The sequence below is a fragment of the Xyrauchen texanus genome, chromosome 24, assembly GCF_025860055.1.
Source record: "Xyrauchen texanus isolate HMW12.3.18 chromosome 24, RBS_HiC_50CHRs, whole genome shotgun sequence".
In the NCBI taxonomy this organism is placed as follows: domain Eukaryota; kingdom Metazoa; phylum Chordata; class Actinopteri; order Cypriniformes; family Catostomidae; genus Xyrauchen; species Xyrauchen texanus.
Genome location: NC_068299.1, coordinates 20,210,412 through 20,228,639, shown reverse-complemented (window position 1 = coordinate 20,228,639; position 18,228 = coordinate 20,210,412). Strand labels below are relative to the sequence as shown.

General features: G+C 38.9%; 1 protein-coding gene across 1 annotated transcript in view; it reads right to left on the bottom strand.

Annotated features, from left to right (window-relative positions):
• Positions 1-17,872, bottom strand: part of LOC127618264 (histone acetyltransferase KAT6B-like) — a gene marked incomplete at its 3' end in the record, with an annotated part of 40,905 nt that extends 23,033 nt beyond the window's left edge. The window contains exons 1-2 of the mRNA XM_052090630.1: positions 17,574-17,872; positions 13,742-14,613 (exon numbers count right to left, since the gene is read on the bottom strand). Of these exons, the coding sequence (XP_051946590.1) occupies positions 13,742-14,362 (621 nt within the window). The remainder of the gene's footprint in view (positions 1-13,741; positions 14,614-17,573) is intronic.
• Between the last annotated feature and the right edge of the window lie 356 nt (positions 17,873-18,228).

Genomic DNA, 18,228 nt, shown 5'->3' with positions numbered 1-18,228 from the left:
GCGTCGCCACGAACCAGCCCGGAGGCAGAACTCGTCTAAAAAAAAGGACAACTGGCTCCATTATATGGAGATACTTCAGTTTTAAGGCGTCGGATGAACAGCAGACAGATGTCTACTGCCGTGAATGCCGAAAGTTGGTGCCAACCAAAGCTTATAGCAAACTTGTTTTTTGGCTATTTGTTGATGGCGACAACAGAGTTAATGTATTTTTCCTGTAAAGATATCGAGATATATCGTATATCGAGATATAGCAAAATATATCGAGATATATTTTTTGCTCCATATCGCCCAGCCCTACTGGTGACCCAAAATGTAGCTTTGGCAGCCGGCAAAAAATTTGCAGTAAGGAAAAACCCTGTCTGTCAAAGTGATGGAAAGCATTTGAATTAAGCTATAGATCAAAGATTAAAAAATTTGATAAAAGACAAAATATTCAGTTACCACAGCCTCTAATGCACAGGTAATTTTGATCTTTACCCGATCACAGTAGAGACATATTTGACTGCAAGGTGGAAATGCAAACCAGCGAAAAATATCTATGCTATCCAGATATGAAACGCATGTTAACGCAAGGCTTAAATGGGGCCTAAAACAATCGAAGTTCAATCAATAGAGCAACAGTGCCTGCCCACTTTTTCAGCAATCTTGGTTCCGGATGTATTATTTTCATAGGAATTTTATAAAATATTAAGCCATGAACACAAGCCCTGAGGTAAATAATATCTTTATATAATTTGAAGTAAAAAGGTATTTGAAAATGTGACAAAAATCAAATGGACAAGATGTAAACATCTTAAGAAATTAACTAGAAATTCAAAGCATAACGAATGACTTAATAGAAGGGAATTACTTCAAACAGGTAGTTAAAGGGCAGTTCACCCACAAATAAAATCTCTGTCATTACTCACATTCAAACCTGTATGATTTTCTTTCATCCATGTAACTCAAAAGGCGATATTAGGCAGAATATTAGTCACTGTATCTTTTTTTTTTCATACTATGAAAGTGAATGGTGACTGAAACGAACATTCTCCCTAACATTTTCTTTACGGACGCATGAAAATCATACAGGCTTGCAACATCACAAAGGTGAGTTGGTAATTAAAGATTTTTAGTTTTTGGGTGAACTGTCCCATTAGGTGTTCTAGTCAATACTCACCAGTTACATTCAAAAGTTTCAAGTTTTATTTGTCACATAAATAACCATACACAGTGTGACATGTAGTGAAATTCTTGACACAGAAAATGACTGTTTAATGCTGAAAAAAATGTCTTGGAAATGTTTTCAGATGAAATCAAAGAATCTTTATTAAATAATATGTATATTAAAGATAGATAATATATTTTCATATTATGTACATTTATAACAATATTATAGTGTTTATATAAAAACATTGTTTATGAATATTACATATTTATTAAAACTGACTGATTCACATGGCAGAAAAAAAAAAATTACCTGTATAGGCCAGATGAAGAGATGAGTCGCAACTGGTATTTAAGTTTTGCTCTTCACCCTACAGCTGTACTATACATTAACTTAAGACAGCGTCTAACAATTAGTCTGACTAACTAATGATGCCCGAGAAAGTAGCATAAAATGCTACTCTGTCTAACGTGAAAAATTCACATTGCGGGAAAATTAAAACACTGAAAAAAAAAAAAAAAAAAAAAAGGCCAACAGTGGACGCTCAACAGTTTTCCTTCTGTGAAAATATATTTGCTTAATAGAACAACACTATGTTTGATGCATAAACTATGCTTCAAAATTGATTCCAATGAAAAAATGAAGTTCTTTTAACTCAAATAATAAGAAAATAAAGAATATTTGCTACCATTGTAGAAGTCAAAGTCTTCCTTAAAGTCTCAACTGAAGTGTCCACAGCTCAGATGACAAATATTTTCCATGACAACACAAAACATAAGCAAAACTTAGCCTAGGGGTCTGCAAGCTTACATTTTTGTTTTAAATTAGACAGATCTAAAGCAATCTTTACACTGCAAGGGTGGAACAGAAGCTGCATTAAACTGGCATTTAGATGCATATACACATCTAACTGTTTAGTGCTGCTCAGAGCAGTCATAAATGCATTTACAAAGAAGTTACAACTGCATAAATAATTTGAGATTAATGTCTTAAATATACTATTTTAAATATAGAAATTAATGAAAACATAAAATTATACCTTATATATGAAACTATATTATGAAATATAAGCTCTATCAGGGCTAGGAGATATACAGTGGGTACGGAAAGTATTCAGACCCCCTTACATTTTTCACTCTGTTATATTGCAGCCATTTGCTAAAATCATTTAAGTTCATTTTTCTTTTCCTCATTATTGTACACACAGCACCCCATATTGACAGAAAAACACAGAATTGTTGACATTTTTGCACATTTATTAAAAAAGAAAAACTGAAATATCACATGGTCCTAAGTATTCAGACCCTTTGCTGTGACACTCATATATTTAACTCAGGTGCTGTCCATTTCTTCTGATCATCCTTGAGATGGTTCTACACCTTCAATTGAGTCCAGCTGTGTTTGATTATACTGATTGGACTTCATTAGGAAAGCCACACACCAGTCTATATAAGACTTTACAGCTCACAGTGCATGTCAGAGCAAATGAGAATCATGAGGTCAAAGGAACTGCCTGAAGAGCTCAGAGACAGAATTGTGGCAAGGCACAGATCTGGCCAAGGTTACAAAAAAATTTCTGCTGCCCTTAAGGTTCATAAGAGCACAGTGGCCTCCATAATCCTTAAATGGAAGACGCTTGGGATCGACTCAGAACCCTTCCTAGAGCTGGCGGTCCGGCCAAACTGAGCTATCGGGGGAGAAGCGCCTTGGTGAGAGAGGTAAAGAAGAACCCAAAGATCACTGTGGCTGAGCTCCAGAGATGCAGTCGGGAGATGGGAGAAAGTTGTAGTAAGTCAACCATCACTGCATCACTGGGGCTTTATGGCAGAGTGGCCCGGCGGAAGCCTCTCCTCAGTGCAAGACACATGAAAGCCCGCATGGAGTTTGCTAAAAAACACCTGAAGGACTCCAAGATGGTGATAAATAAGATTCTCTGGTCTGATGAGACCAAGATAGAAATTTTTGACCTTAATTCTAAGCGGTATGTGTGGAGAAAACCAGGCACTGCTCATCACCTGTCCAATACAGTCTCAACAGTGAAGCATGGTGGTGGCAGCATCATGCTGTGGGGGTGTTTTTCAGCTGCAGGGACAGGACGACTGGTTGCAATCGAGGGAAAGATGAATGCGCCAAGTACAGGGATATCCTGGACCTAAAACCTTCTCCAGAGTGCTCTGGACCTCAGACTGAGCCGAAGGTTCACCTTCCAACAAGACAATGACCCTAAGCACACCTCTAAAATAACGAAGGAGTGGCTTCACAACAACTCCGTGACTGTTCTTGAATGGCCCAGCCAGAGCCCTGACTTAAACCCAATTGAGCATCTCTGGAGAGACCTGAAAACGGCTGTCCACCAACGTTTACCATCCAACCTGACAGAACTGGAGAGGATCTGCAAGGAGGAATGGCAGAGGATACCCAAATACAAATGTGAAAAACTTGTTGCATCTTTCCCAAAAAGACTCATGGCTGTATTAGATCAAAAGGGTGCTTCTACTAAATACTGAACAAAGGGTCTGAATACTTAGGACCATGTGATATTTCAGTTTTTCTTTTTTAATAAATGTGCAAAAATGTCAACAATTCTGTGTTTTTCTGGCAATATGGGGTGCTGTGTGTACAATGAGGAAAAAAAAAAAATGAACTTTAATGATTTTAGCAAATGGCTGCAATATAACAAAGAGTGAAAAATTTAAGGGGGTCTGAATACTTTCCGTTCCCACTGTATATAGATGCAAAGTGTGGCCGTATCTATCAGCGGGCACGCTTCACATGAAACTGAAACAGGCTTGAGCAGGGAATGAATTTGACGGTTATTCGCATGCACTGGTTTAAAGGCAGATTCACTAAAGGAATTATGCCGATCAGGCAACGCCACAAACTCGTTGCTGATTCTTTGCGATTCTGATTTTGAGGGCCGGTTCTCAGTGCTCTACAGCGGAGGATGCAGAAGTCCACTGTGATCTGACTGACACACTCAGCAGGGACAGTGTCACTGTGATCCAGACACCTGGATCATCTCTTTAACATGCCAAGGCACGCTTGACTATACCGCACATCTGTATGTCTCCATCATTTGATTAATTTTTGCTGATGTGATCAAAAGAAAAGTTAAGAAAATGAAGGGAAGCATGTTATTAAAACAGGAGCGACGTCTGGTTCACAAAAGCGGACCCAGATTAAAAACATTTCATCTGAAAACTGATACACAACAATAACTTTTGGTAATACAAACAATCGGTTTAACTCCTTAAAACGAAGCACGCTAAAGAATAATATGATAGCCAAAAGATGCACTCCGCAAGTCTAAATATCTTATATGTTGCTTCTCAGGTAAATGCTTCTAAGGATTTTTAGATATTTTATAATATTAATTATATATTGCGTCGCAATGTGAATATATGTATTAAATATATTCAAAATTCTCTGATAACTGTTTTCTTCTGCAGTATAGCTGCTTAAGTAAATGTACATAAGGAGTTTTAGATATTTATATTGGAAAACATACCAAAAAAATATATATTGCATTGTATAATGGGGTAAGACTACACCCTCTCACCTTTTTGTTCACTTGATTTCGATCCATCTTTAACTCACAAAAAACAAACTATTTCTTCTTTATAGAGCGGTGTATCGCCGATTTTCTTCCTAAGATACACACCGGGACACTCATATTACATTTCACTATGTCGCGAGCAATCACGATAAAGTAAATCTAAAACCTAATTCAGCAAGCGTGCGCCAGTGATGAGCGTCTCTGCGCGAGACAGTGTATCAGCTGGGAGAAGTTTGAAACTCTCTTGCGCTGTTTTTCACGCGACTCATAAGCGGGCAGCTCTGAACGCACAGAAAAAAGCCAGTTTCGTAGTTTGTGCTTATTTATACAGCCCACTTCCTTATTATTTGAAATTGAATAAAGGATGCATTAAATGCTAATGGCACAGTGTTTCCTTTAGATGCTCTGGCAGTTTTGCTCGTGCGGAACACCAGGTACGGCTCCGCTTTATTTCACAACGACACGGCTTCTGTATTTTCTTATTTGGCATTTTTGTATTATAATACTCTGTGATCTACATCACCTTAATCTGTTTAGAAAGTAAACACCATAAACATTGGGTATTTAAAATTCTTGTTAAGTTGAAGTTCAGTTTTGAAGACGCAGCATTCTGTTCCATTTAGCTGCACTCTGTCTAGCTCAGGGGTTCTCAACCTTTTGCAAGCTGGGCCCCCCCAAAGCTGGTTCATTGCAGTTGGGGCACCAGTTCCCCCCTGCCCCGACCCATGCTTTATTGTTATTATTATTATTATAATAATAATAATAATAATAATAATAATAATAGGCAGTAGCACCAGAGTTCTAATGTGAGCTTGCAGGCATTACTATTATTATTATTATGAGTAGTAGTAGGCCTATCATCATTACTAGGCTATTGCTATATAATTATATGAGGTTACATGCTTTATTGTTGTTATTATTAGCTTTATTGTTGTTATTATTATTATTATTTTTATTATTATTATTATCCTCATCATCATCATCAGTAGGCCTATCATCATTACTAGGCTATTGCTATATAATTATATGAGGTTACATGCTTTATTGTTGTTATTATTAGCTTTATTGTTGTTATTATTATTATTATTTTTATTATTATTATCATCATCATCATCATCATCATCAGTAGGCCTATCATCATTACTAGGCTATTGCTATATAATTATATGAGGTTACATGCTTTATTGTTGTTATTATTAGCTTTATTGTTGTTATTATTATTTTTATTATTATCATCATCATCATCATCATCATCAGTAGGCCTATTATCATTACTAGGCTATTGCTATAATTGGGAATTGGCACCAGACATCTGATATTAATTTATGCTTTATTATTGTTATTATTACTAGGCCTAATAGTAGGCATCATCTGCATTTTTTACAGAAGCTTGCTGGTAGGTGATGTTAATGTGAGACCTGAGCCTGCTTTGCCTTGCAAAGAGCCTCAATTCTTGGCTCAATGTTTGATAAACATAGCCTCAAATCATCCTCGATTTGTGCACGATTAGTGTATTTCGCTTTGAGTGCAGTCATTTTTGAGAATCCTGCCTCACACAAATATGTCGACGCTGAAAGGAAGGAGAATCTTCAAGGCGACGCCACAGAGTTCAGGGTATTCCTGCATCAATGCTGCCCAGAATGACGAAAGAGGGCAGGAGCTAAAGAGTTCCTTCAGTCTACTGTCACTATTCAGCTCAATAAGCTGTTCCTGCATATCAATTGATAGCTCGTTTGCTGTGCACACAAACGGATCTCGAACCCACGCAAAAGAGCGATAATCCTCTTTAAAGTACGTCGCAAATTGTTTTCTCATTGCTGACAGGTGCTCAGACGCTGATTGAAATAGGGAGGAGAAATCGTGTGACGTGCCTTTCTTCATTGATAAAGTCTGCAAGGCTGGGGAACACGTCGCAGTTCTCTCGACTGATGCGGCCATGCCAGAGGTCTAGTTTTTGTGTGAAGGCGTGCACTTTGTCTGCAAGGAGCAAAATATGAGATTCGCGGCCTTGCAAAGACAGGTTGAGGCCATTCAAGCGGTCAAATATATCAACCAAATAGGACAGAGCCACATAGTGTCATCCAGATGCTTCGCCAGATCTGATTTGTCAAAAACCACTTCACCTCGTCTCGCAGCTCATACAACCGCTGTAACACCTGCCCCCTGGAGAGCCAGCGAACTTCAGTGTGCAGAAGCAGCTGTTCGTGCCCTGACCCCATCTCCTGGCAGAGGACCCCAAACAAGCGAGAGTTTAGCGGCCGTGATTTGATGAGATTTACTATTTTCACAGATTGGTTCAGCACGGAGTCAAAGAGAACCGGCATTTTTTTAGCAGCTAGTGCTTCGTGATGGACCATGCAATGTGTCCATTTCACAAGTGGAGCTACTTGCTGAACGCGAGCAGCTAGGCCACGCTCACGCCCCATCATTGCCTGCGCACCATCCGTGCATAGGCCAACGCATCGGTCCCAAGCCAAACCATTTTCACGGATAAAAATATCAAGGACATTGAAAATGGCTTCTCCTGTAGTGTGCGATTGAAGAGGCCGGCAAAACAGGACATCATCCTCAATCGCCTTGTCCCGCAGATACCTGACATAGTGAGGAGCTGTGCCTGCCCAGCAATATCAGTGGATTCGTCCAGCTGCAGCCCGTAGTAAGGACTCTTTTTTACGAACTTTATCAGTTGCTCTCTGATATCATTGGACATGTCTACAATTCTCCTAGCGACGGTGTCATTGGACAGTGGTACTGCACCGAGTTTGGCTGCTGCACTATCGCCTATCATTATTCTGCACATGTCTTGCGCTGCCGGCAAAACAAGAGTCTCGGCAATTGTATGCAGTTTACCCAGTTTACCGATCCTTTTGGCCACTACATACGATGCCTCCAAACACTGTTTAGACACAGTGCTGTGCACTGAAATTGTTGCCTGTTGCTGATGGAGGCAATCAAGCTTTCTTTTAAAATATTCAGCTGGTTTATTTTTAATGCCCGCATGCTTTGTTTTGAGGTGCCTTTTTAATTTGCAGGGCTTCATACTGTCGTTTGCCAGCACCACACACTGAGGTCTCAGATCAGCCGTGACTGTAAACCCAAATTGCAGGTATGCTTCATCGTAACTTCGAAGCTTTTTTGCAGCTGGTGGTGCGTCGGTTGGCTTGTTGGTCGTCACAAGAAATTTCTCCATTTTTATGTGTTTTCAATAAAGTTTAGGCAATATGTAACTGTGTGTGTGGTGTATGTTGAGAGACGTATCAGGGGCTAATCAGTCGGGACTTAGGCACAATCTTTAATTAAATGAACAAAATAATTATTTTGCAGACAATTCAGATTTTATTTTAATACTTAACGATTGTAGTCCTCGTCAGTGTGTGTGTGTGTGTGTGTGTGTCTTAGTCGTGTGGGTAGTTTTAGCTAAGTGTAGCTACTGCCTAGCAGTTAAAAAAAAAAAAATACTGGCTAGGGCTGAGATTTGATCTAATCTTAAAGAATGTTTGTGGGTTTAGTCTTTAAAAAGACTGTTGGGTTTTGTAGTAAAGGCCTATGTAAATCGAGATTGATAAGACTAGCGAGAGCTGGCACAAGCGAACTTGGCAAGAGACTATACTAGAGTGAATGGAAAGCTATGTCGTGAGTCAATTTAAACGCAGTGATTTATTTTTGTGTGAGAGTGAGTGAACATTTACATTTATACCCCGCTCTGTAAGCCAGGGCGGGAACGGCGGCGGCCATGCGCATGCGCGAGTCATTTGCAGCCTGGACGCGGAGGGGTGTGTGTCTCCTCTCTGCTCTGACTGCTGCGCGAGGCTACTGAGAGACTGACCGCCTGTGAGTGCTTTTGGACGGGAGAGGGGCTCACGGCAGCACCCGCTGTTCATTGAGCACAGTAGGCCTAACTGCAGAGTGATTCGTGCTTTCAAGTCTCCAAACACCACAAAAGTCTCCAAAAACCACCAGTAAAAGTCGCTGGATTTGTCGCTTTTGACAACAACAAAAAAAGCTGCCAGGAGGATGATTTGTTTGGGTTATAATCAGTGCTTGAAGTGGGGGGAAAAGGTGGCGGCACTCTCTTTGCATTGGCAAATCATGACATTTTTACAGTGAAAAACAAAACTTGGAGATATTGCCGTTACAACAATGTATTGTTATTTATTTAGCATAGCGCATCTCACAGCAATACTCAATCGTGTTTTGAATGATTCAGTATTGTGAACGAATCGGTTGAGTCAAAGATTCAATGACCCATTCACAAACATCTGTCTCATTCTTGATGAATCGGCCGTTTGAACGAATAGTTTGAATGAACGACTCAATGACTCGCTTAATGAAACCGCTTATGCTTATCACCTGCATTTGCACTCACTATCGACAAACCAATCAAATTTGTTCAAAACTTTTTTTTTAAATCAGTCCAAAACACATTTTAATTTTTATTCAGGAGTTATGTATACAAAACTATAACTTTTTATGACAGTAGTTTAGTGATAAAAAAAATGTGCCCCAAAAAAAAATTGTTCCAGTTTTTTTCCCCTTCCATCATAGCCTACTCGCGCCCCCCCCCCCGGGACAGTGGGGTGCGCCCCACCGGTTGAGAACCACTGGTCTAGCTGATTGAAACACTTGCCTGCTGTATATACACTGCTTCAGCACGTTGAGTCCACTGCCACATGCCTGGTGTGCATGTCTCCCCCCCAAGTGTTCGCTCCTGTGGGGAAAGCCGCAATGCTCCATATTGTTTTTGCTGTGATGATTCATGTAGCATTTCATTCAACTTTGAGAATCTGAATTCCCACCTTTCAACAAGGGAACAGAGTTTCCGCTAGAAAAAAATGGTGCCGGTCAAAGTGACCGGCAGAGGTTTCGTTTTACGGGCATTTTGATGATATGCCGGTCAAATATATCGCCTCTTAATTAGTCAAGTTGAGGAAAACTGGAGGCAGTCTATGTAACTTAAAAAATGACATAATCAGGCCGTATAGAATGCAACATATTATTATTAGCTTAACTTTCAAATAGACGAAAAAAAAACATGAACGTCCGATTGGCGTCAATCAACGCCAATTGTTTTTTACTGTGGTTTCACACACATTCACTTTTTGAAACATTGAGGCACGGATGTACCTAATACAAATAAATAAAACATCTCCAGTTAACTAGCAGATCATTCATTTAGTCCGTTATTAAATAAGAGATCTAGCGCTAAAATTTGTTGTTTTTGAAATCAAGCTCTCGTGTCCGCTGCTATCAGTTGCATGGACGACGCTACGCGCGAAGTTGCGCTAATCTTCACTAGGACGCTGCTTTCAATCTATCGCCGTTATGGAGACTCTCTATTAATTCCGTGAAATCACAAAATAAAATGCACACAAACGTGTCCCTGCTTGATATAGACTGTAACCATGCACTGATGAACATAGGCTATTCAGTTTTGATGATAGAGAAAAAAACTGCACCTAATGCACGGATTAGAAGCACTGATCTATCTATAATGAGATGTTCCTGATTCACCATCGCCTGGTCTCTGAAAAAGCTTTTAAAGCTAGTCTGCCTGGGCCTGGCCATATTTGAAACGCCTCACTCAATCGCTCGTTGTTTAGGTCTATATTACAGCCGCTTTAGGCGTGCGCTTTATTTGAAATGCAGCATGCGATGTTGTTTCATAACTTTCAAACGATAGAGCCTGTTCCTTTATAACATAGCAAGAGATCGGTGTATTTTTGCTTTATACATTTTAGGCTTATTCTCAAATTCAGATTGTGTTAGGGGGACGGGATTATTAGGCAATTTTAATCGGACAATTTGACTGGAGAGATTTAATTTTGTCGGACATTTAATTTTTTTACCGGCCAATGTCCGGTAATTACCGGACAACGGAAACCCTGCAAGGGAATGTGCAACAGAATGACACTTTGTCAGACTTCTAACTTGAAAACTTGTTTTGAAATCTTCAACTCCCATTTCGTCAAGATGCAGGTGTGCGTTACACCACACAAACCGGTTTGTTTTCGCAGCTCCAGCCGAACTCATTGTAAAACACCTGTGGCTGAGTGTGTGCAATTGTATTTTAGAGCTCCTTGTGAAATGAAGCTATTTCCATTTGTATGCCTGCTTTACGTAGTCTTTGGACATGGCACCTATTGGATAGAACAGACACTAAAATACAAATATATATGTAAAAAAGAAAAGAAAAAAAAAAAAGTCCCATCCCCACTAGTGGTCGACCGATATATCTGTTTTGCCAATTAATTTGCACAATAACAGATTTCTGGAACTATCGGTTATAGGCAAAAATCTGGAGCTGGAGTCCGGTGCTGGAGCGGCTGGGAAGGGTCCACTGTTGTCATAGTATGAGAGCGGCCTCTAGAGGCAAAATAAGAACTTCGCTGATGCCTCGTGGTGTATGTTTTGACACGTGAGACTACACTCTGCATGGAGAGAAACACTTCAGATGCAGATATAAAACCTCAACAACGAAAAAGTATACAGTACACGCTGTCATATCATTATAAAGTAATTAATTTGTTGACTAGATGCTGCATTAGTAGAGAACAGCGGTATCTTTACCAACCAGGCTGAGAGGACGCTGACATAAATCAAGTGGTTAGAACAACGTGACAAAAACACACCCAAGCCCTACCCAAATGTTTAAATGTCATGATTGTTACCATCCATTACCATGTATTTGCATTAGTTCATATCCAGCTGGTCATGTTTATGCATTTGTTTGCCAACTAAGTTGCATATTTAAAGCTAGTGATGTGAGAAAGCAAATTAATATATTAATGCAAAATATAAACAAATCAGAATTGCATATGATTTCAATTCAAATCTTTTTTTATCCTCACTGTAATACGATGACTTCAGATTGCTCGCATTCTTAAACTATAAATAGGCTAGACACAGCACAACAAATACAGTTGAACCGAAAGCAGGTTCAGGTTACTTTATTTATACCTGTAGGTAGATTTGGTTTTCAGTGGGCGAGTTCATACATTTTGACAATTTACTTTACAAAAACACCACAAATGGTGTACGACAAAAAAAACAACACACAACATAATAAAAAGTGCTCCAGGTGTCTCAATATGTTTTTAAAGTTCTTTTTCAATTTGACACATTAAATTAATTTTATTCACATTAGTTGAAAATTAAATGCTCTTTTTTTTAACACAAAGGATAGGAATGTTCTATGCAATAAATTAATGGTGCCGAATGATTTATTTATAATGTCCACTTGTGGACTATGGAAACAATGTCAATTTAAAACTCTTTTTAATATTAGTTCATATATTAATATTTATACATTTCATTTAAAAATAAAATACAATACATTTTCATGGTTCAGTCAGTAGTTTATTTTTGTATAAAGTTCAGCACTATTTTACTTCGGGTGTTATTTTTTCATTCAGTATCAGTTTTAAAAACTAATGGTTGATTAATCAGTTATCAGCAGGTACTGTCCAACTTAGTTGTAAAAACCACTATCGGTCGACCTCTAATCTCCACGATGTGCATCGGCATATTTTTAAACCATGATGTATCGTGCAATGATAAACCACCCCTAATTATAAGTTCCCATAAATAACCTATCCCTCAATGTAAAAAAAAAATAAAATACTATTATATTTTCACTTCTGGAACCAGACTGTTGCGCTTTGTTGTTGATGGATGAAATCCATTGTCCCACCCTACATATTTTATTGTTTGACTCAGAAATGCATCACAAAATGGAAGTAAAATGGGTTGTAAACTCAGATTCATATTGATCAAATAAACATGGAAATCCATCTGTAAGAATTATTTTAGTCAGGTGAAGAGCATGATAAAGCTTCAGACTTACATACTAGCACTGTTACTTCAGTGCAAAATATATTTTTCCTCATAAAGCCAGTGCAACAAAGCAACTGTACAACACAGCTATTCCAACAACTGTAGAGTATCTAGGCCTATCATACACTCATTTGGAGAACTATTGTGGAGAAAACCAATGATGATTTCAGAACAAAAACATGGTCTTTTCATTCTAAACAGAACGTTTCAAATCACACAGTGTTACAAACAAACCCCCAAGTTCACTCATATGGATGACAAAGCATTTTGAGGCATTTGTGAAGAAACCATTTACCCACTCCATGGAGTGGTGGTGGTGTAGTGGTCTAAACCACATAACTGGTAATCAGAAGGTCGCTCCGGGGGGATTGTCACTGTAATAAGGGCTCTGTAAGTCGCTTTGGATAAAAGCGTCTGCCAAATGCATAAATGTAAATGTAAACAATGGGTTAGGTTATGGTTTCATAGCCATTTCAGCAATTTAGGACAACAAACCCACCTCTTTATAGTTAATCTCTTAAAGAGCTACAAGCACTGGTCTTTGACCTCAATCTACCTACTTGTCACAAATGTGCTATAAACTTACATTAGCATTCATATGGACACAATTTTTCATTGACATTGAAGCTGCTGATATAACACGTTCAGTGTATGAATATTTCAAGGAAAGTTCCTGTTTGGGACACTGAGGTCCATTTTCTTGTTCTGTGCACAAGCCTTTGAAACACTGCTGATGTATAAAAACCACAGTCCACACTCGCAGGCTATGTTTGATTCAAAACAGCACAACTACACTTAGTACAGAATAAACGGGTGCCCTAGCATTTGCAGAAAAAAGAAGTCTAATGGGCTTTTCACACAGAACATGTTCTTGTGTCCCTCCATGCTATGTAAACAAGGTCTAAATGGATGTCTTTGACCAATGTGTCGCACTTCGCTGTTTTTTTTTTTCCCCAGTGTCTCGTAAAAGAGTTCCAAGTTTTTAGATGCTGTCAATTAAAATTGAACTGTTAAAAACATGTTTGCTATATTCATGAATTTGCATCCAGCTTTTTTAGTGCAAGTACATGTTCTGTGTGAACAGCCCCTAACACAGGTATTCACTTTTATTTAACCACCTCTGACAATTCAATGCAAGGAATGAGCTTTTCGGAGATGCACATGAGACTTATCTAGACATACAAGACAAAACGTTCAAGCCATACCTGGTCTTTCTCATGAGGGAGTAGCGTTACAGGTGGGAGGTTCACAGCAAAGGCCACAAGGCTCCTGAAGCAAGCTTTTCCTCCCAATCCACCACTGTTCATCCTGTAGAGTGGCCCATCCTTTAGCAGCCGGCCGTTGTTTACCGCCCGTTTAGCAGCTAGCCTCAGCCTCTGCTGGAACCTGGGGTTCACCACAACATTAACCAGGTCACCCTGGCTTCGAAGGAATCTCTCGATGTTCCTTAAAGAGGAGCCAGCAGGGACAGCCAGACCCTCGATAGCCCTCCTAAGGACTTTATTCCAATCAACATGCCGCAGATCTCCTGCTGGTAACACAGATCCAACCGAGACAGGGGTAGGGCCTCCAAGCTTGAGAGGCACAATCCTCCCTGGGTTTTCCGGGTCTTTGTACGAAGCGCACCCTTTGCTGGTAACCTTAAGGATGGATCCATTCTTCACAGCTAGCTCCAGCTGCTGGAGTACGACGCCCTTGTCTAGTCCATGTGAGGTTGAGACAGCATGGCAAATCCGCTCCTCTGAAGGCCGCTGCTTCTGCCTTTTGATCTTCTGAATAGCCTCAAGAATCCACTCTGTGTACAGGGGATTGGCCAATTTCACCATGGTGAAATAAGTTGTTTCATCAAGGTGCGATCCATGAATACATTCCTTTCATTTATGAGTGAACAATATGCATCCAAAAACAAAACCCAGCAATTAGTACATTATGCTGAACAAGACATGGTATTGATGTAACTCCTCAAAGACCAGACTGGCTTTTCATTTCTTTTCCTCTTTGTCTGGGGAAAATAAATATCCCTTGTGGTTGTAAATCCAAAGTCAGAACACTTGCTGAAAAATTCTTTGAGTAACACCTGTGGGCGTGAAAACAAGAAAAACAGAAAATCCATGTTACTTTGCAACAAAACACCCTGTCCAGAGCCACACCAGAAGCAGTTACATGGGCATGATAACATGATCTGGGAGGTTAGGTTAACCAATACTGCCACTCATTTAAATTAATGATACTTCTCCAACCACAATGTGCAGCATTAAGACAGGTTGAAATACAAATACTGATTCCTTCATGTCAAACTGAACATCTTGGTAGCGACTAACCTCAAATATGATAAATTAGCCACAAAAACATTTAACACAAAAATACAGCTTAAATAAAGACAAATTAAGTTAATATAAACCAGCTTCCCCTAGGACAGTTGCTTTACAATATATCCATCGCTGTGAAATAGGACACACGTAACCTGGTGCACACATCCCATATAAGGAAAACATACCTAATCCATTTTAAACCAGAAATATTTGAACAACCATGAGATTAAAGATGAACATGTTAATTCACACTTTGAAATAACAATGTGGATAATTGTTATTTCAAAGTGATTGTCTGTGTGTCTTAAAACCTACCTAAGCAGCAAAAATACTATGTCTAAGATGCTCAAAAATGCTGTCTAGGTAGGCAGCGCACATTATTTTGGGACACTTTCTAACTCTAAAACACTAAAATGCAAAGTTTAGCAGTGCTTTATATTTAGCTGAACGTTAAAGCACCTCTGTACTTACTTAATATAGCATATAAATCACACTGACTGCATCATAATACAATGCATTTTATTAGGCTTGTGACTGGTTTGCATCAGTGTAAAAACCCAACCAGCCCAAGCAGGGCAAGAACAGTGCTGCAAACAGCCAGCAGGTGACATGCATTGAACAATTTCTCAAGAATTCCTCCTCTCATCAACAGTAGCCTGCTATAATATAATATATAATATAATATAAACTAAAAATACATACACACAGAGGGGAAACACTTGGCCCATTCCTCTAAGACAGAGATGCCCAAACCAAGGCCAGCGGGCCAAAGTTGGCCCATGATGACCTTTGATTTCGCAGCCTTGACGTATATGACAAGAGGGGGGAAAAGAGAGAGAAAAAAATGCCACTGACACAACTTTTCATAACATTAATTTAGCAGATTGCAGTGTAAATATTTTTTATATAATGAATTAATTAAGGAGGGGAACCAGGGCAACTTTCATATTTTGATTTAATACAGTGTGCAGGGTTAGGTTAGGTTATCGTTTCTGCAATTTCCATGTTCATAATGCTGGAAATTCACGCTTGTATTCGATTAGTAAACCAATAGATACAGATGAACAAATCAAATCAAACTTGTTTTTGTATCAAACTGTAATTTCAACAATTCTTTCTCTCTCTCTCTCTCTCTCTCTCTCTCTCTCTCATGCAGCAGTCAGCAGTGTCAGAAGCAAACACATGCAGTGAGGAAGTGCTTTGTGATATAGTTACTGAACATAAGATGTTACAGATAAATAAAACTTTCTATACCTGTTAATTCAACAAGCAAGTGATGAAATAAAACCATATAGTTTGTTTATAATCAACAAAGCTTTTAACATTGCAAGCGTGTGATGTAGGAGCGATCAGTAGATTTTGCCACCTTTCATATCTTAGTGCTCCTTCATTAGTCATAAATATTTAGGTTTATTTGCAAGAAAGGTAGAAATAGCAAAAATGCTTTGTGTAATGTACCAGCTGCATGGTTAAGAGAGACACTTAAACACCGGATACCATTTCTCATCTCTATATCTAGTTCCATCCAGGGCTGGATATTTTAGGGGGCTCTAGGCCAAAAAAAAAAAAAAAACACATGTAATTTGATATAGTTCAAAATACATACACTGTGATCTTCATTTGAATTTTCGCTGAACCTTATTTGTTTCGTGCTGTCTGTTGTGCAGATGTTGCAGAGTCAGTGCTGGATGCTCACGTCATAAACATGCACAGATGTGCACTCAGCTTCTCACGCTCTGCATCAGTTCGTTGTTGTGTTAAAATATTAACAAAAATAATATTTGGATGTGTTAAATAGCCTTGATGTTAACCAAAACGTTATTAATTAAACAATTTCACTGAAAATGTACCACTGTATGAATCATATATCTGACTACTGTTCACTGTTATATGTTTATTATTGCATTGTTTTATTAAATCGGCATGGAGTTGCTAAGTTTTTTTGTTTTTTTTTTAGAAGCTCCTCATTCCAAATCTGGAGAAATGTTGTCATCTATTCCTCTGTGTCGGTGCATTAGTTTTGTAGGCTCTTAATTTAATAGCCAAAATATTTGGAAATATGTGAATGAGAAAGAGTTTTGCTTCAGTTACAATGCACAGAGTCCATGCAATTTTGTAATTATTCAAACCTGCCATTTTAAAATGTAATTGTTTAAATGCAAGTATTTAACATAGAAGTATGTTATTTTACAAGGCTAATGAAATGTTCCTTTGTAAAGGTAAAAATTGCACCTCATGACCCATGTGCAACGTTTAATTTTTGGCCCCTAGTTGGGAAAAGTTTGGGCACCTCTGCTCTAAGACATTAGATCTGGTCAAAACATATCAAAGGAAAGCTACAGTAAATAATTAAACAAAGCAACTCGGTTAACCAGCAAAAGAGCCACCACATAACTCAAGTTTAACTGGGGTGGCATCGCAGTCAATACAGTGTGTGTTATTCGATTATACAAACACAACTGATGGCAACCAAACGGTCACTCGACTCAAACATCTTAGCTCTTCAGCTCTTACGACCAAGCACAAACACACCAAATACAGCTTTGTTTAGGACATGACACTTATTTAATCCAGCTTGAAATCTTGTCTACACTCTTCCAGCCTTGGTCACAAACGAAGACCTGGCAATGACATTTCACATTAGTAGAGTAGCAACACATCACACAAATCATCAGTTTCAATAAAATAAAAACAAACTTCATAAAACGTCCACTGGCATTCGTACTTCAGCTCGAGTCCTCAAGCAATGATTTAACCCGAGATACTGGATTTCCAAACAGCCCCGGAGCTCAAGTCTAGCACGCTAAGCTAAAGCAGGCTAAATTAGGTTATGCTTTATGACTACTTCCGACAGATGACTATCTACAATTTATGATGACAAAGTCAACGCGTCAATTAACCCACGGTCACGACCGCACTAAAACAAATCGCAAACCTTTTTTTCTGGACGCTTTAATGCGGTGTAGGGGTCAGGTGACTTCGCCGCTTTGCTCGGTCGCGTTACTAAACAGACGCCATTTTGTTACAATGTTGTAGTTTACATGAATCCGACATGACACTGATTACAACCCAATGGAGTCTCATTAAACCTTACCTTCACAAAAGCAGTTCCGCCCAAGAGAGGGCAAATACTTATCCCTGGTTTGTTAAAGTAAGTGTCAATCACAAGGAAGCCGATCGGCCTTTCGAGAAGTCAATTGGCTCCGTAATCTGTCAATAATTATTTGACCCGCCTCTTAAAGAAAATACCACTCTTTAATCTGTACTGCGTATCGATTGCAATACTTGCAATTCTATCCGTAACAGAAGACCGTGGATAGCGGGACATTTTTTTTTTTTTATCATCGTGTAATCTAGTGAGTTTAAAACAACTTGATGGC